The sequence below is a fragment of the Sphaeramia orbicularis genome, chromosome 13, assembly GCF_902148855.1.
Source record: "Sphaeramia orbicularis chromosome 13, fSphaOr1.1, whole genome shotgun sequence".
NCBI lineage: Eukaryota > Metazoa > Chordata > Actinopteri > Kurtiformes > Apogonidae > Sphaeramia > Sphaeramia orbicularis.
The window spans coordinates 30,632,059-30,652,464 of NC_043969.1; the positions used below are offsets into that span (position 1 = coordinate 30,632,059).

General features: G+C 39.5%; 1 protein-coding gene across 2 annotated transcripts in view; it reads right to left on the minus strand.

Moving 5' to 3' along the window:
• LOC115432002 (CD166 antigen homolog) overlaps positions 1-20,179 on the minus strand; it is a 36,580-nt gene extending 16,401 nt beyond the window's left edge. For both annotated transcript variants that reach the window (XM_030152762.1, XM_030152760.1), the window contains exon 1: positions 19,912-20,179. In XM_030152762.1, coding sequence (XP_030008622.1) covers positions 19,912-19,972 — 61 coding nt within the window. In that variant the 5' untranslated portion in view covers positions 19,973-20,179. The remainder of the gene's footprint in view (positions 1-19,911) is intronic.
• Positions 20,180-20,406: the final 227 nt, after the last annotated feature.

Genomic DNA, 20,406 nt, shown 5'->3' on the forward strand with positions numbered 1-20,406 from the left:
TAAAGTTGTGTATGCATTTCACAGTGTCTTGGTCACACAAAAAAATGTGGCATCTGGGTGTACATCAGTGCAATCCACCTGAAAAGGGAATGCAGATTGCAGGTGTGAACGCAGCATGCTGATGCAGTCGTCCCATACCTGTTTTTTTTCTTTCTGATGTAAATCTAATGAAAGTGGCTCTCATGCGTGAATGGGCTTCAGCTGGATGTGCAGGTTTCTGGTCCAGGCAGAAAAGATTGCACACGCCGGGCAAAAAAAAAAAGAGAAAGGAGACATTGTGATTCTGTTAAGAGGAGAGAGTTAATGAGTTCTGTGTGCAGGACACGGGCACATGCTTTGCATATGTGTCAAATCTGGTCCTATCCAGCTGCATTTTATTTTCAAGTTATTTTAGGTGCCAAAACTAATCTGCAGTATCTGGATTACGTGCCCACACATCTTGCACCTGGGCATGTTGCTGCCAGAATAATCTAATGGGTGAAGAGACATCCCAATGTTTTTCAGAAACTAGTTGGCAACCAGGTCCACCTATGTTTTCCCAGTGTTGAGACTGCAAGTTCTCCAGAGAGAGTGCTGCATAACCTGCCCTGCTGAATCTTTCAATTGTTAAATAACAACAGTCAGTTACATTCAGGTTACACTGCAAGCACTGCAGTGTTGGAAAAGGTTATCGCACTCGTCATATAATAGACTCCTTACATTTCAAATTCAAACAGGCATTTTTGGAATATTCAAATAAAGCTGTGTTCAGCTTCTGTGAGAACTTTAAAAGAGTCTGCATTAAGCAAAGGGCTTTATCTGTGCAGATTACACTGTTACACAATGAGAACTAATCGCACATGTTGAGTTACAGAAGACAAAGCTCCTGCTGCTTACTGAGATAAGGTAATCCTTAGCAACAAAAGTAAGTGAACAGTATGACTTCCCACTCCCAAACACATGCACAAAGGCACAAATGCGACACGTCCACACAATGGTTTGCAAATAGAAGTTGTCTATTTGACAGCTGCAACAGAAAGTGCAGAAATTGAAATAAAAAATATATTTTAAGTTATATATCTAGGTCATTTTAGCCCTCTGAATTCAAAGTTACTTGAGTCACAGGCTTAATATTCATACTTACCCTGCTTTTTATAGTGGACACAAAAAATTAGCTAATAGTCTGATGGTAAATCAAGTAATAGACAGGCAAGTGACAGAGACAGGAGGCAGCACCACAGGAGATGCTTTCATGTTCCTGATTAAGGCGCCTCTATCCCTGAGAAGAGACAGGTGACGACAGCTCAGATATAAGCTCGCCAGGGAAATCAGCTACCTCCCCGCACTAGTCTCTATATCCCTGTTTTGCTACCTTGTGCCCTCCTACTCCTGAATGCGTGTGTGTGCTCCGGGTGTGTGTGTATGTCTTTCACAGCAACATCCACAAGAAAACCGAGGCCCAAACTTATTAAGTGCTGAAAATGAGAATTGTGGAGTGAATAGAGATCCCATGGCGCATGTCCACAAAGACTTGATGGCAAATAGCCTCACTTCAGAAGCATTTCAGTGGTGAGGGGGCAGACAGAACTGCTTCAACTAGATCAATAATACTTGAGGAAGCGCTAGGTTCTTATTGTATACGGTGCTTGCCTAAGGAGCAAGAAATCAAAGAAAACCTAACCTTCCGTAACATTACGCCTCTTGTCCTTGCCTCTTCTTTAATAATTTAACAAGCACGGAATTTTGATTAGACATATCAAGTATCTGAAATTAGAATAGATAAGGGATTTAATAGGCTCAATCTCTCATTATTTGCTGTCAAGGAAAATGAAGAAACAGCTGTCATATGGAAAGGTCTGTGGGAGCTGAACTATTGGAAAATGACTCTGCCACCTATCAGGGTCCCCAAAGCATCCTAACAGCAATTGATAATATATGAGCTGCAATGGTGCAAATTTTTGCTGTTTTGTCAACTTTTTCGATCCATATGCGTACTTAGCTCATGTCTTACTGGCAATGACAAACAAATAATTGAATCTGAATTCTGTTATAGCACCGGTGAGGATGAGGGAAGTCTTCCACACCAGCAAACAGGATTTTTTTTTTAAATACACACCAGCATCCTCACTAGCTCAGTCTCTCGAGGGAAGGGGTGTAATCATGTCACTGATGGATAAGTGACAGCACACTTGTGCAACATCCTTTTCACACACTTCTGTCTTTTGTTGAGCTCGCAATACAGGCAGAATCAGAGAAACACCCCTCTCAACGTCAACATTGTGTGCTCTATAATTTTGCTTTTTTCCTGCCTATAGTAATTGCCTGTCAGTGTCTTAACAGCATAAAACTAGGGGCATCACCCTTTATTTGTATTTTTTTTAGAGGACTACAAAGAGCTATCTAGTGGTAACAGCTAATGCATGTAACTGAGTGGCTTTCTATGTAATGAGAATCTGCAGGCCAAAAATAGTCCTGCATGTGCTGTACAATGTTGCAGTGAAGAAAAAGTGGTAGAATTGTTTGTCCAAAACAAAACATGATACTTATGTAACCTCTAAATTCATTGTCTAACAAAACTTTCTGGTTTGTTTACAATCAGTTGTGTGAAAAAAACAGCATATTTGTTCATAATAAAAAGTAAAATGAAGAAATACTTGATTCAAATGATTACTAGAGTCAGTTGTTGCCTAAATTGATCCATTTTACAGAAGTAGACAGAAGGTACAAGTTTGTTCTGAAGTACCTCAGGGTAGACAAAGGGCGTATCATGGTAAATGGACTGCGCAGGTTTTAAGGCGTGCAGATTTGGAGTCATTTTCCAAGCCTCATTTTCAGCCACACCATCTGTTTTTGAGGACAGAATGCTTCCCAACACCCTTAAGATATTGCCCTGCGTCTCTTTGACCTTCAGAAGGGAGTAATGGCCTTTTAGAGGGAACCGATGTGAAAAGAAGGTCCATTTATGGACGCAGGGACTTAGGACAAAGGTTTCATTTTCTGACAATCTTCCCACAGGCTCTATCTGCAGTCCGGCTGAACAAGGCTGGTGTAGTCTTTCTAGTTTTTTAATAAGTGATCCATTTTCAATGGATTTTTTATCGAAAGGTTCCACAAGTTATTAGTTTCACGATGGAAAAGGTTGTGTGATATATTACATTGTATTGGCATTAATATAGCACTCAATGTACAGCCACGCAAAGAAAAATATTGGAATGGGAAATTAGTTTCAGCTGCAGACCAATTTATTTTATCGTCTTTGTGTAACATACAAGCAGATATTACTTTTTTGGCTTGTGTCCTCTTTCGACTGGATTAATTCGACAAAGAATCACTGAAAACTTCTATACTAAATATGTTGTAATTAGAAGACCAACATGCACCTCAGGCAATCAGTTACTATATTGATTATTCAGACAAATAAAATCGAGACAATAATTTAATCAGGAGTTTTTTCAGTTGAGGATTTCATGGTTTAAAAAGCTAATTCAGATTATCCAAGTAACAGAGTGCTCAAATATTTAACTTCCTTTTAATTCATGAAAATTCAGAGGTTTCTTTTTTGACAAACAAACCTTAAAAACTGAGATAAAAAAAAAAAAAAATTAAATAAAGAAACCCCACACATTTTGGCAGCCTGCATTGCGCAGAGCCATGTTTGTCACCTCGGGGCAAAACAAGCCTGTGTTCTGCTAAGGAGGAGGATGGACAGCAAATGGAGAATTATGTAGAGTATACAACACACAGTACTATTAGTGTGAGTCTATTAGGCATAATGGCTCCCCTCTTTCACCCCAGCTGCATGGGCACATTTTGAAACCAGTGTGCTCCAAAAACAACAATGGTGTTCAAGCTCTGCAAACAAAATGCCCACTCACAGAACCGGTGTTAATATTGCTTGTTAGTTAGTAAAAACAGCCCAAAACTCTAATGTAAATGTAGGAAGTTTCACAACAGAGAATGCAGGAGGAATTAAAATTAGGAGCATAACCATCAGTGTTCTTCTTGTATCTTTATTTTTCAGTGGGCTTGTAAGAGCTCGAACCTTCACACTTGTATCTCCAGAGAATAAAATTGAGTTTTCCAGTGTGAGATAATAACATATTTTTCAAGAGCAAGACATATAGTATAGATAACTCTTTCTCCCCCTCAGGCAAGAAAACAACGTTCATTTGCTTCATCATGTGTGGTCAACAGACACACAGAGACAACAGCAGGCAGGAACAAGCCTAATGTATTGCCTGCAGTCCCACCTGTCGGGTTCCTATTGTTCCCTTGTGACTGAGATGCTGGCTCCATTTTCTCTAACTTCGGGCTTGTCCTGAAGAGGCCCGGGTGCCTGTGCAGACCTGCTGCTAAAGGATCAGGTTTCTGTTTCCGTCTCTTGTCAACGACCGAAACGAGGAGGCAAACAAGAGTAGAAAAGCTCTAAAAGGAGGAAACATCTATTGGCCTTTCAAGCACAAAAAAAGTTAGATTAAGAAGTTGTATCTTTACATAAAATTAATTGATTTAACAGTCTATCTGCCACAATTTGAATACTTTTGGTCATTTTACATTACACTACTTTTGTTTTCTTTCTGTAGTTCCTGTTGATTTGATGCAGGCTGGGTTAATGGAAAAGTTAAGACTTCACTGCACCAATTAATCACATATAAGCAAAACCTGACACATGATAGCAATCATTGGATCGTTGCTAAATTTCCAGGCATTTTATTAAAAATCTCATTACGATACACAGACATAATTGCAACGGAGCACGTATAAGACCATTTTTGATGTGATTGGTTTTTCGTTTCGTGTCTCTCAGAAGTCTCAGCCATAGACTTCTAAGGTGCACTTGTTTTTGCATGTTGTGTTTGGTTCCACTTTGAGATTTAAAACAATTCCCAGAATACCCATTGGCAATTCCCTGAGAACAGATTTAAACACTTGTGAGTCCACTGTGGGTTAATTGTGTAGGTGGAGTGAGAATAGGAGCGTAGGCACTGGAATAATAAGCTCAAAGGAAAAAGTGCGTTGAGCTCAGGAGCACAGGATGCCTTGTGACTACACTTTACTCAGGTTCATTACAGTCACTGCCTGTGGTCTGCAACTCACAAATCGTTTTGTAGAGTAGATAAATTTAACTGTAGGGGAAGAGGAAATGCCTCGACATGTTGCTGCTGGGTCCGTGTCTGATCTGTCATGCGAGGCAATAAAAATTACCCCTAACAACCAAATAAACTTTAAATTGTCTGGTACGTTGCCAAAGTCTCAGTAGGTCTTTCTCACATGTATTCAGGTTTGACCACAACATATAGCCTGCTCTCATTTCTGTATTGTGAATAACTAGTACTGCAGCTCTAAGGCATGGCGTAAAGATGCTTTCATAAAGATTCATAAAGAAGACAGAAAAACTCATTCCTAAGTACCTCTTGTATTTTTCCTTTTGATTAGTACAATGTGAGATTGTAAAAGGGAAAAACTGTCAAGAGTCTTAAATAAATGATGTTCAAGTTTCTTTAAATTACTGTCTTGCTCTAAGCATGTTGACAGCTCAATCAAATGAAACAATCTGGCTTTTGATTTAGCTGAAATTGTTAAGTTACGCATCAAAAAACAGTTCTTGGCTTGGAAATGAGTAAAAACACATCTTAGAAATGTGCAGTATGTAAAAGTAAGACACATATCTGTATAGAAAACTGTTAAAAGGTGTCCAATATTGTGTATTTGACTGGTCGCGTCATTTCATTTTCACATTTTGTCACTGAGAGGAGACTGATGGGAAAGATAAAAGCATATTACAGAAGGGTGATTATCGCTTTAAATGACTTACCATAAGGTTTCCCAGAAATTGATCTTGTGGCATGATCATTAGTCTTTAAAATGTTCTCCTCTGCACACTCGGCCACACGAGTGTCTGTAAAGCCCTCTTTAAAAAATGTCATAAATTGCATCAGCAGATGAGCTGTATGGGTGGAGGGACTGCTCTTAAAAACAGCAGCCCGCTCAAGTGATCGGGTGGTAAGTGCACTCAGAAGTCACATCCATTATGTCGTGAATTATGTATTTGAGGGGTGTTGGCTGGGAGGCCTGAGGGGAGATGTGGTAGTGGGATGCCCGTTGGGTCGACTACACGCAGATCAGAGGAGAGCTCACGTTCATGACACTAAACATCCACCAACAACTCCCATAATGATGTACCATTAAAAACGGCAACATTAGGCCATTAACAAAGCACCACCATGCTGCTTCCTACTCATTCATTGACCCATTCTAATGTAACTCAACATTTTGGCAGTGACTTCATCCTTCTAGAGCTGACATTACTGCAACCAAACCTCCAAGTTATGAATGAACTTTCTCTCTATTGCAGATGATACTGGAAGCTAATTGGTCTGCACGTCTTGACTGGGTTAAATGTTAAAAACTCAATTTGTGAAGGTAATAAAACAACCCCCGCACACTTGCCCTTCAAAGTCATGTCTTAAAAATAGACATAGCTTAGGAGAAAATCACTAGTTTACAGTGGATATGAGATTATCAAATCATGTGTAGGTATCTGCATTAAAAAAAAAAAGGGCAATGTCATCTTGAATCCCTCTGCTGCTCAGATAAAGCCTGTTTTAATGAGGGTCACCATATGTGGAAATGATAATACATACCTTGGAAATGATGGAAATGATAATATAATCCTTTCTCTCTAATTGTTTTCACATCTGTGTTCTGTGAGCTCAACCAGAGGTTAAACCTTGGAAATGTTTAAAGACTAGGTTAAAAAAAAAAAAAAAAAAAAAGAATCTTTTAGTAGAAGAGCAAGCAATTTTCATTCTTAACATTAAAAGACTGTATTATTATCCAATCAGCAAAAAGGAAATTAACAATTCTTCAAGTAAAATTCTCTTTACACAGAATTCCTTTCAGTTTTTGACTGAAAAGTATCAAAGAAAGGATGTCTAGTCATTTAAGAGTGACTTTATTTCAAATGCTACTTTTGTATAAAAGGTTCACAAGGCTACAGTTTAATAAAAGTCGATCCAGATTGCATGATTATAAGCCACTTCAGTAATCACCATTTCTTGAGTAATTTAAATGTAAACGTTCTCATATGCCAAACAGCCTTCGAACTTTTTTTAATTTGTGGATGACATAGGCATTATTGAATTTCTCCTGCTCTCCAGCATCCACCATGGAGGCTTGAAGTAGAGTTATTTTAGTTGCTGAAGCACTTGTAGACATGTATGTGGAGAATTCTGGTAAATGTAGGCAAACATCAAACCAGTTTTACCTTGGGATAGCTTTGACATGGGTTTCTGATAAGCTACACTGAGCTAATTCTTCAAGAGAGAATTGTAAACATGCTAAAGGATAAAATACAAGGAGTCACAGCTCAGCCCATGGTGATGCAGTAGAAAAGAAAATGTGCATGAAAGGCAACAAATGCCCTGAAACGACAAATCTGCAGCTCTGATTCATTTTCCACAGTGCATTCCTCTGTCTCCAGCTGCACTTGAAACATTTCTGTTTCATGCACCTGAATTTAACCAAGTCTTGATAACAGATATCTGATCTAATCATATATGTAACATATTACCCTGGTGGTTTTTACTAGGATATGAAATAACGAGGCACAGATAAATGTATGCAGTTTCTCAGAGGGGGAGGACTTGCTGTTTGAAAATTCCTTTTTGCCTGTGTAATTAAAATTACAGATTCCTTTCCTCCAGCAATCAGAGAAGCAACCCAATTAAGGCTTAAAAACGCAGTCAAACTGATGATAAAATAAAAGTTTGTAGCCTAATAAAATAAATGTTAGGGTTACAGAGGTGTAGCAGATGGTGTGATACTCCAGATGGAGCCTTTTACTGTAGTTAAATCTTAAAAATGTGCTGAATTAAGTTTAAAAAAAAAAAAAGTTTAAACAGATATCCATAAACTTATGTGCCAGAAGTAAATCCTCAAGTCACCATGAGGTTTTTTATCTTTCCCCCTGTTCTCCCAGATGTGTTAATAGGCAGCTATAAAATATTCCTAACACATCCAAAACAACCTTCTTGACATCAAAGTGCTCGTCGTTTCACCAGGTCTCTTCAAGAGGTATCACATCAGACAGGAGGTATCAGTTTTTTTACATACAGGACATAAACCTGCCAGACTCTTTTGCCTGAAGCAGCAGAGCCAAGTGGATCAGGATTGACTTCTAGTAAATGTCTCCTCTCTGGATCATATATTGACCCTATATAATCCATTAGATGGACAGCATACATAATGCATTTCATTATTGGTCTCAGGGGTCCTCAATGCTGAAGTCATAGAGGACACTACCAAAAAATTAGCTGATTAAAAGGTTTGACTGAGAATATTCCATAACATTTTTGCAAATTAATTCATTAGTACACTTCTATATCTGACAACATGTAACCGTTACTTGAAAGCAAATTATTTATGGCTGTTATATCGTTAGCTATAGTTTAAGATTATGATAATGATAACAAGCAGTCTAAAGACGGTTTGAGCTTGTCACATATTACATACAGTATGCCAAGGGTCAAAATAGGGAGAAAGACAGCTCTATCAGACTAAAAGCTTCCTCTTGTTCGAAGTAAATTTAGTAAATTAGATTATAATTTTGCAGCTGCTTTTAACCATGCTGCCATCAGCTTTTTGTTCAAGTACCTGTCTGTCTGCCGCTGCAAAAACAGCCCCACCTTTTCCCTGCCCCCACCCCAAACTCTCTCAAAAGAAAGAGCTTTGAACATTTGTAGCTGATAGGACCCAGGGGAGCGGTTGTATTTACTATTATAGTATCTGTATTACTACAGTACAGTACATTAGGGTTGCAAGTGGTGCCTGAGGATACCAATCAGAGCTGCTGTCACAACACACTCCTACTGAAGTTTAAACGGGCGCTCGTCTACATAGCAGAAATGGAAACAAAGCCACAGCCCAAACCAGACATGTGGAGAGACAGAAAGATGAACCAGCCTAGGTCTCATCACTTTTCTACATGGGTAAACAAGAATGCATTCAGTTATTGATCCTAAAGTGGCTCATTAGATGCTGCATGGGGCTAGGACTAATATTTTCTCAACACAAAATGGATGATTAATGGAAATTTGTGCAATTGTTGTATTATTGCCCGAACATGATGCACAGCACCTACTCCCCTGTTTCAATAATGTATTCCTTGATATTCTGTAAACAACAGAGAATATTAAAAGGTAGATAGATTCATTTGTTCAGCAGATGGTTTGTGTGTGAGCTTTCATCATTGGTAATTGCCACGACAAGACCGCTACTTTCACATTAGTTGAGCAAGGAGTCATGTATGCTGTTGTGTACTGATAGTGACAGACCTGACCTTCTAACCCTTCAGTGTGAAACAAACCAAGGAAGGCTCCCCATTTCAATAAGCCTGGCTGGTATTAAGAGAGCATGACGGTTTCAGATTGTGTCCTGCTTCAGTTTTTGGCTCTAAGGGGTCCTAAAGCCTCTGCTAGTGAACCAGAGAGCGGCGGGAGGAATACATGGAATGCAGATAATACATACAAAGGATTATGTAGCTGCTTGTACGTCAAATCTGCGTGGTTTCACATTTAACACCCAAAGACCACCGTCCGTTTCAATGGAGCCCTGTGAAAGGTTTGAGATTAACAGGGGATGTCACGCCACTGGGTCTTCCTGCGACTTCATAGCTTTCAGATTTACGTGGTAGGAGAGCTGCTAACATGGTTTTATTAGTTTAAATTCCAGCGGCACTATGTTGAATCCTGTGATGTCTTTGTCTACCCCATAAAGGGAAGACTGTTTGCTTATGTGAAATAAATTCGCTTTTGTCCACAAGACAATTTGTCTTTTGTTGAAGCAAGGTCACTAATAGTGTTATCTTCTTTTTTCAGACACATAATAGATAAAACTGTCACAACAAACCCTGTCCTGCTTTGGTTTGCTTCTTTTGTTTTTGCTGATTGAGATAGCTACTCTCGGTTTATGTAATTCAGCATATGTCACTGTCCTCTCCTGTGCAAGGGCCTTTAAGGCATAATAATTTCATTAGTACTGGCCATTACATTTTCTTCTTCTAACATGACATGAAGAGAGGCCATATATCACAGTAAGTGCTTTTAACCATCTGCCCTGCTGTTACAGATCCTACACTGCTGCCCTTTTGCCTCTTGTCTTGTCTGGTGTGTTCAGAACAAGCTTCTTTTTTTAGAGGAAAAAGCCCAACAGACCCATCTCATAGTGAGCTAAACTGGTAACAGAGAGACACCCGGCTTCACACAAACACGTCAATACGCAAAAATGTGCCAAACAACACTCACACCACTGAAAGATGTTCAGAATAACTACAACGTGGCCTAAGGAACTCAAGAGTAAAAAAATCTCCATGGGAATGTTCTGCACAGAATATCCCCTTCAAGCAAACTGAGTCAACATGCTGTTCGCAAAGTCCTCTGCAGCAACGAGCTTCCTCTGCTGCAGGGTCAGACAAAACAGGGGCTCAGGGCGGAAGCTCCCCTGAAAGTCTAGAAAAGACTGGTGTAATTTTAACTGAACAAAAAAACACCACTGATAATAAAGTTTACCTACGCAATGGGAATGTTTTTTTAGCTGAGATTGTCAAGTAGCTCTAGGGGGGTGAATGTGGGTTGGCCAGTGCACCATTTCGGTCCAAAATAAAATAATTCAACAACTATTGCATGGGTTGCTGTTCACATTTGGCTCTGACATTCTTATTCCCCAGAGGATGAATCCTAATGATTTCTACAATGCTCTGACTTTCACCACTGTCACCAATATAAGGCTCAAATTTCGTATTTGTAATGAAATGCCTCAAGAACTAAAGAATGAACCTTTTCCACTCCAAATATTTTGACTTGTTATGGCAGATATTACACAGATTTAATAGCTTTATAGCTGCTGCATGCTATGTAGATGCATCATTCCAGGGTTTTGGTTTGCACATGGTGTCTACTCAGCATGGCTCTGGGACACTTAAATGGAACAGAACCATCAATAATGTTATTAGAATTACCTGTGTTTTTCTTGCAGCAACAAGCCAAAGTATCTGCAGCGAGAATGGTCTACTGGGTAAATGCTGGGCTCCAGTCAGAATGATGGTAATGATGAATATTTCTTCTTGCAGCAGCTTCAGGTTCCAAGGTTAGAGACAAACTACAGCAAAATGTATGTCTGTTTGGTGCTAATAAGCTAATGCTGGCAGACTTACACTAAATGATCAACAATGTTAATTGTAAAGTATCAATTCTACATGTTAACATGGCCTTGAGAGCATACTGATATTTCCAACAGCTCAAAGTATCGCTCTGCCTTGGTGTAGCTTCATGAAGCTGCTGGCTTCCAGCCTTACTTTTGCTTTTTATAATTAGATTTTTTCAACAAGAGAACAAAAGATAACTGTAAAAAGAGATATGGGGGGAAATTAAATGTTCATGCTCATATTATGTTATTAATATGAAAATTGCATATTTGCAGATGTAATGACCCAAGACAGGAAAAACGAGTAAGCACAAGACGCTATCGAGGACAAGGGGGAAAAAATCAATACATGCATATTCAATCAAGCTTAATGTCTGAGGAAATGCAGCCCAGATGAAAAAGGTAACAAAGTTACTTCAATTATTAAAATCCCTGCGGAAGATATTAACGTCTCCACATATATACATCTAATGACAAACTGTAGCTGTGATGTTGTCTGGGTTTCTAATGGCTCTGTTTAAGAATGCGTGTGTTGTAGGATGCTGTCCACAATACGACAGGTAATTCTGAGATTTCCACCGAAAATAGTACACAAGCCAGGCCACTTCACCTTAAACATCCCCATAAAGTAATCACTGTTCATTTCTCATTGTCAGAGTTCTTGCGGCTTGATTCTATGCATTATCATTAAAGGAGGAAATGATGTGTCATCTTTTCTGTATCTACTACATATTGGGGGGGGGGGTGGTAGCATAATGGGTTATGGCATCTTCATTACTCAATATTTAACACTGCAAAGTTCATTTAACAACATCCTCACTCTGTAGCTAGGCCAGACATTGCAATAATGCATTTTTATATGACATGGGCCTGCAGTAGACAGGCTGCTTGTGACTTTACTATTAAACACTCCTTTTTTTTTTCTTTTGTGACCACCCTGCTGTTGAGTCAGAGAAAAAGCATGAGTCATATGCATATATTTTTTTGTACTAAGAGGATAAGTCAGTACAAATGTCAGCATTTAAATTGCACTGGTGGGATTGTAATGTTTAGAAATTCTCCCAAGGAACATGAGGCTACTTGACCTCTTAAGATTTCCCATTAGAAAATTAAGTATTGCATCCAATTAACAGACAAGTATCTCTTCACCTTCCTTCTAGTGTCTGGTGGTGACAAAGCCAAATACTTAGCAAAGTAGAGCATCTTATCATAAAACACATCTACAAGTCATGCATCAACAAAGCATCTCTAGTGGGGTAATTGCCATGCAAAAAGCCTCCACTTGACTCCTATGAATAAAAACTGACACTGAATGTGAGGCAAGCAGAGACACTGCTGCAGCTGCATTTTCTTACAACGCGGTGGTTTTGAATAAGACCCTATAATCTGTTGTGAGGATTACATTTCTTATCACTTAATCATGGTTTTACCAAGAAGTTACAAATTAGGCAGATGTGAAACTTCTTGGTAAACTCAGAAGCATACCCCGAGGCCAACATATTCATGGTTGTTGTGTGTTCTTGTTTTCTAAATAACTACATTAATTTTTATGCAACGTCTACAACGTTTCAACCAATTTCTCCACCTAATAGACCATAATCATTGGAACGTAGTGCGCCAACATACTGGACAAAGACTCTATTATAGGGTACATTTTATATAATCTTTTATCTATTCAAGGAGTGTTTCAAGATTCCTAATGGAGAAAACAGATGGATTCAAAGTATGAGAGTCTTGAGTATGTTTTAGACATTTCTTTTCAGACTCAAGGGTAGTCCCAAAGGTACCGACTCACTGATGACCCACAGAGGTGGGTCAACCATTTAACTTTTTATCACGTTTCTTACTCAGCTCCTGCAGAACACCAGTCTTTTAATTCCAACCAGACATATACTTGTGGTATCCTCTCTGAATGAGAGTCTCCCTGAATGAGAGCTGCTGTCTTCTGCAAGTTCAACCGAAGCAGCAGTAATCAAAGATAGCTTCAGGCACCACAGACTGCTGCTGCAGTCTATGAGAGAAGGGTGGTGGACATCAGTACAACACAAAGAAACAGCTTTTAAAATGGCAAGAATGTGAAAAGCGAGGTCAAACGCAGACATAAAATCTATTGTGTCAGTTCTCTATGGCCAACACATAACGGGGGACTTCATGAATGAAGATTTGCTAAGCAGCATCAGAAAGAACAGAGTCACTTCTCAGTATTGAGAAGAACTCTGGATGTAACACAAGATGATTCCAAAGACAATATTCCATGCAATTTATTAGTTGCCCTGAAGCTTGAAATGAATGTTTCACCTTCTGTACAAAAGCTGTGTGAAACCAAGTGATTTCCCTGAACCTCGGACAAAGTCAAAATAAAGATTTAATACAATAGCAAACTCATGTCTTGAAACTTGACTCTGAGGAATAGGCAGAAATAATGACTTTAAGGGAGGGCAGGCATAAATATCAGAGATTCAGTGTTGACCTCCTTTGACACTCCCACATGGAGATATTCTGCGCTCAGAGGCAGAAACAATGGAACTGTTCCATTTTTTTTATAACATAGATTTTAATGAGAAAAAAAGTTAATGAAATGTAATTTAAAACAACAAAGGCCACCATCAGCCCCTACACGATGGCTTTCAACAGACATGCGCTGCTTTATAGGGTCCCTTAGATATTCTCTGAGGTTGACAATTAACATCACAGTTAATGGAGGCCCCAAAAAGAATTCATTAAAATAAAGCAATGATTCTGATAGAGAATTTGAACAAAGATCCAGGCCTTGTTAAAGATGGGTGTGGCCTCAGGCTTTTCATATGGAGCAGAGATGCCCCCCTCCCCAGTCAGGTTGCACATGTGAAGGGTAGGGACAGGCAGCAGCTACTCTGTGCCCTCTCAGAGGGGTGTGTGCTGTTCCATATTAATGACAAAGAGAGGAGCGGGAGCAAGAAGTCGCTATCATACACTCATTTGTTTAAAAAGAGCCAACCTCACAATACAGTCGGCAGGAGTCCACAGGAATCCAGTGAAAGCTGGGGGCTGCATCAATGACAAAAGACAGAAACAACCTCACTTTTTGTCCCTGAAACAAGGGCTGCCCAATTTCAGACTGCCGTTGGTCTTTCACCAAAACCAAGGATACCTTCATGCATTTCAATGGGGGTATTCCTGCATAAAGAAAGAAGCACTACTGCATAGCACAGTCATCTCTCTCCTGTTGTTAAGCCTTTCTTTTCGGGCTGAAACAATGAAACTCTAGTCCCTCCCCTTGGATGACAAATAAACCATTACTTTACACAGCAGAGGGAAAAAACGCTTCACAAAAACTGGGAAAATGGGAAACTTCGATTCGAGTGCATTTAGTAAAACATTCTTTCTTAGTTTAAAATCATCTCCCTACAGTTGAAACAATAAAAGCCTAAAACAGTATATATATATATTTAAAAACTCATTATGGTGATAAATTCCACCAGCCTTTATGAACCTGACCAGCAAATTAAACCAAAAATGGACAGCTGAAGAGGCAATTTCAGCTGAGATTATAAAAATTGAATATATCTCACACTCTGCTCTAAAAGTGGAGCAAGCCAATCACCAAAGTGTAATTAAGATTCACTTTCTGCTGTTTTACTGATAATCCTGTGTGTAAAACTGTCAGACGTGAACAAAAGGTCTTTTTCCAATTGAGTCGTTGGCTGAGAGTGATTGCTTTTGCCACACAAGTCCTTTTATTTTCTCAAGGCAAAGCCACTCATACATCTCCCCACTCAGTAAGGCCAGTAGAGTGTGACATGTAGGAAACTCAGCAGGTTCATGTGGTAGCTTATTTCTTTATTGCTGTTTCATTGCATCAAATCAAAAGGTGAGGGGTTTTTTATTGGGACTGAATTTTGATATTTTGGACCTTGTGCCACAAGAGAATGAATTTTAATCAAGCTTGATTTAAAGTTATTATTGAGTAACAGTGAGGTAGTTACATGAGTGATGGGAACACATTGCTTTTCTTCCAACAACTGCACACACAAGCAGGAATCATAAAGAGACACTCGCCCCCTTCATGGCCCTAAACCAACACTGCTCCACCTGTTCAGCGTCCTGCTGGGGGTGGAGGCTGAGCAACACTGTGTGAGTGTACACCACTGCAAGGCTTTGTGTGAGGCACAGAGCAAACAAAGACAAAAAGCAAAGCAGGAATACATTTCTATATGGAACTCTGTTGCATAGTGATGGAGTTCCTCGTGTCTGTTCTCTTTGTTTTAAGCATGAAGTTCCGAGCAGGATATGAATTTATTGATTATTCTGCCTTTAATTAATGTGTAGCAGAGCAAAGTTACTATACCATATGGTACAGACGCATATGTTATGAGCATCATCTCTCCAGGGACAAGCTGATGCATCTGTCCGATTTCTGTAGCATTTCTGTATGAGTCTTCTCCTCAGGTTAGTAGTTGACTTTAATATGCTAATTCCTAGTTTGAGACTCGAATTAAGAAATATAACCTGCCCTTTGGTCTTTTCTTTGCAACACTGATTGTTGTGTAACAGCCACATTTCATTAAGAGAATTAAAACTTCAGGTTATTTTCACTCACCCGCAATTTCCTTTTTATATTTAGACATTTGTAATTTAAAGCTAAAGTTACTGTGTCAGTTAATTAAGCTTGATCCTCACTTTGAGGCTATAAACACCAGTGCCAGGGGCGCTGGTAGGAATTCAGCACCCCCTGATGGGAACAGACACAGGGCTCCCCAATCGAACACAACTTTAATTTATGGTATCACTCTGACTGTCTAAATAACCCATGAAAATTTCCCTCTTTTTTTTTTTTTTTTCTTTTTTTCTCAGGGTAGCACCTTTGCATGCTGGTCACATTTCAACTTGTTTCTAAATTCTCATCAGCGTCTGAGGAGCACATAATCAGCCATCTTGTCTGATGTAAATTCTCTATATTGAACATCTGTTTCTTCCTTACGTCTCAACTGCTCTGTGATTTTTTTTCTGTATGCAACGGCAGTAATACTGTCTGACTTTACACTCCCAATTCTGAGATCTGTCTAACTGGAACTCATCCAAGGGCCAGATCAAGCGAAAGTGAACATCAGTGTCAAATATTAAAGTTTCACCTCTCATTTCTCAAATAGGCTCATTTTTTTAGTTTAAGAACTCTATTTTATGGAACTGTTTATACAATTTCAGCATCACTTGTAGGAAAAAAAGATATAATCAATAAAAAATACAACCTAAAAAGGACTAAAATATGTAAATGCACTATTAACGTTAATAATAATATTGTTTCTTGCTTGTATAAGTGATATTTTAAGTCTGCTAATCTGTAGGAACTAATTATTCAACAGTACAAGAATACAGAAAGGTTATGTACAATCCAATTATTTGTAAAATATGCTCCACTATTAGCTGTATATATCCCTTCAGTTGTAATATGTATGTTAAATAAAAGTTTATTGGTATATTTGTAGTGTTTTAGTTCCAGCAAAGTCTTTTATTCTGATACTGAACAAAGTGACAAACTGCTGTCCCTGTATCACAACATTTGTGTTCATAAAAACTTTACATTTAAATATTTCTATCCGATATTGATCACAGTTGTAGTTTAACATCATAGCTAAAGCTATATGTTTCATTTAAGATCATTTTTTTAAGAGAACAGCATGTTTTGTACATTTGTGTAAAGTGAAAAAAAAAAAAGATGTTCATATTGAGTCCCTGTGACCCCGGGTTTTGTTTTTGTAAATTGTAACATGTGTCATGTTAAAGTACTTAGTGAGACCTGTTCATACATGTATTAAACATGGAAATAAGTTATTTAGTTTTCAACACAGAGGTTACTGAACAGGAAATGTGTCCACATGTCACCACTTGATCTGGCCTCAAAAATAAAAGTGGAGTCGTACATCACAACAACAAAAAATGGTGTGATGTGAGAAGAAAAATCCACTTCACACTTCACTTTGAGGACAGATGAGAGTCCTAGATAGTTTTATGAGATATTGAGAGTGGCTAAATTTGGGTACCCTGCACATTTTAGGCAATTTTCAGCAATCAAGCTATGAGTGAGAACTTCTGATTAATAGCGGCTTCATTCTTTTGTTAGTTTAAGAGGATTTCAGCCTGACTTACATACATTTTTCATTGTGTTCAACAACAGCAAGAGACTGAAAAGTATAAAAAAGATAATGCACCTATTTCTATCAAATCTGCAGATTCTCCTTTATTATTTTGTACTTACTGAAAGTGTAATTACTTCTCTTCACAACTTTTCTTTTGACTGCTAGACAGATAGTCTATATTTCCAAAAATTGATCAACAGACAAAATTCATTACATCTACTTTAAGACAGGAAGTGCTAAAATGGTAGCACAAAGTGAAGAAAGATGCAGCATCTCTATTCAAAGCCATGATTCGGTTCAGTTGCCATACTTCTCATGAATGCATTGAATTTTGCATGAAGGGATACAATACTTTGCAAGTCACAAAGAAATCTCTTTTCAGAAGGGGAAACAACCACAAGCAGTCTTCAGACATCAAGAGGAAAGTACCTATAAACAAGATGGGACGTGCACAAGCACACAAATCCATAGTTGTACATAATCTTACATATAAACCCAGGATATAATTAAGGCTGTTATTTCCTGTGTATTAGCATCGCAACATTCACGAGACAAGCCTTGACATAACCTAGTTAAAGATGAAAGAAGGGAGAGTGAATCTATCTCAGGTGAAATTGGGTGACCCCGCTAAGAGATTAGTCCATTAGCGAAGGGAGAGCCCTGCTTGCTTGACATGTAATACCAGCTGTGACACCGAGCGCTGTCTGGCGAGGAGGGGCCATGGGTGGGGGAAGGGTGGGGACAAGTGAGTGAACAAAAAAACAGATGCATCTTTCCAGACTATTTGTTCTTAGAGTAATTCAGAGGCTGTTTTTTTTCTCTGCTCTGCCTCTTTCTTGGCCTTTAACGCTGAAACCCCCTCAAGCTGTTTCTTTTTCATCTTTTCAAATACAATAAAGCTAACATCTGTTTTTGATTAAAGTATCGATGTAGTTTTATTACAAATCCCAAACTCAATAATCTACCTCAGTAAGATTTTGCTCATACTGAACCCACTGACAAAAGCCATAAATATTTTCTGATTTGTAGTGATTCCAAAGAATGTTTCATGGTTGAGTGTAAAAAGGTGACTTTCTGTAACAACACTTCAACAACCGGGATACTAGAAGACATCCCTGGCCTGGCCATCTGTTGTCCAAGCAAACACACACATGTCTCGCCCATCACTTAAGACAACGTGCCTGTCGAACACACACAAGTGTCGACGACCATAAAGTCTAACCTCATTACCAACTCTGGGCACTCTCTTCCAGTCTCAAACACACGGCACTGCAGTGGAACGGCGGTATAAAAACACCTCAAAAGGGCCATTCGTTTCCTCTCAAATAAACCACCTGAGCCTGACTGATAGGTGCTGCATGGTGTTAATTTACAACAACAGGCGCCACTGTAGTGTGACGAGGTGGAGGGGAGTACAGTGAGATCAACCTCTCCACCCCTTTCTTTCCAAGGGAACAGTCGGAGCTCTGGTGCAGCTTTGCTTAATGGCCTGGCTGAGTGATGGGAACACATGGTGCTGCTACCTGTTGGCCTGTCATGGCTCACACAACAGAGAGGAAGGAAACAAGAAAGAGGGAATAAACATATTTTGCACAATGAGGAGTAGCAGCTACATTTTCCCTTCCTCTCCTTCTTCTTTCCTCGTGTTATCAGAGAAGAATGACTCTATTACTTGAATAAATAAATGGAAATTGCCACTTAATACAAATCTAATGCATGTACAACAAGTAAATTTCATGCCTCAAACTTGGGAGCATGCCTGTGAACAACCTCTTAACAACTGCCCACATCCAAAATGAGTCCTATCCTCAATGTAATTAAGAGAGGCAGCCCAACAGGAGTGCTTTCCCCACCCAACAGGCAGCCCATAATTACAATAAATCAGAAAGGATGTGTAAGTGCAGCGTCGTTGTGCTCAGCAGCCCGGTTAACAGGAGGGAAAACACATGAAAAAAATCAGGCATCACGATGACATCATAGAGTGAGCACATGTGAAGACATGGGGGGTGATAACTACCTCACCGCCTCTCCCATCATTTTGGAGAAGAAAAGAGTGGCACATGTGGCACAATGGCCGAGATCCCATTTCACAGACGGAGTTTACGTCCATGCATAAGCCGACACCATTATTTATTAAAAATACAAAAGCATCTTTTTTACTTAAGTGGAGTTAAAAGTCACTCATCTTATTTAATTCTAATGCGTAAAATGTAATTTACGCGCAGATGGTAGATTTAAACTGGTGACATTGTACACTTTTAGATACAGGAAATAACAATAATAATGCATTTAAACTCAAATCACATTCTAAGATCATCCATGACCTAATACTTATGTCACCTATGAATTACAGGAACTATTTTATTTATTTTATTTATTTATTTATTTATTATTGTGATTTAATAAGTTCTAACTCCACCGTCCCTGCTTACACTTATCCCCCTTAAATGTGGTCCAGAAGCCGGGCTGAAGTTTTAGTTTCACCTGCATGTGACACCTGGGACTGTTCCTCAAACCTCACCCCGCGTGGAAAAAAGCGCACGCACACACACGCACACACACGCACTACATACACCCCCCACACACACACAGAGGAAATGAGACAATAGGTTACCTTGGCGGAGAAGCGCGGCGGTAAGGAAGGCGCACAGGCAACCGGCGGACAACAAGTGCATCCTGACGAGTTTTACAGATCCTCGGTTCTGTTTCAGAGGTGCGTTTAAACCACTTGGTTGAGTTCTTTACTGGTCTAATTCTTGGGGACTTGAAGTGGTCCTCCGCTCAGTCCGGTGTTGGGCTTGTAAAAAGGCGGCTCACTTCAGTTTTGGCTCCTTTCCCACTGTGGCATGTGCTCGCCAAGTCGCGCTCGCATCAGTTCTGGTGGAACAGGTAATTGTGAGGGGCACAGACGAACGCGAGGGCGGGGGATACTGTCTGCAGCCCCGCCCCTGATACCCCCCACCCTCCCCTGTCACCCTCCCTCCCACTCCTCCTGCCTCTCTCTCTTCAGCTCACCCACCCCTCCTCCTCCTCCTCCTCCTCCTCCTCCTCCTCCTCCTCCTTCTTTCCTCCCACACACAAGTGCACACCCCCCCCCTCCTCCATAGCC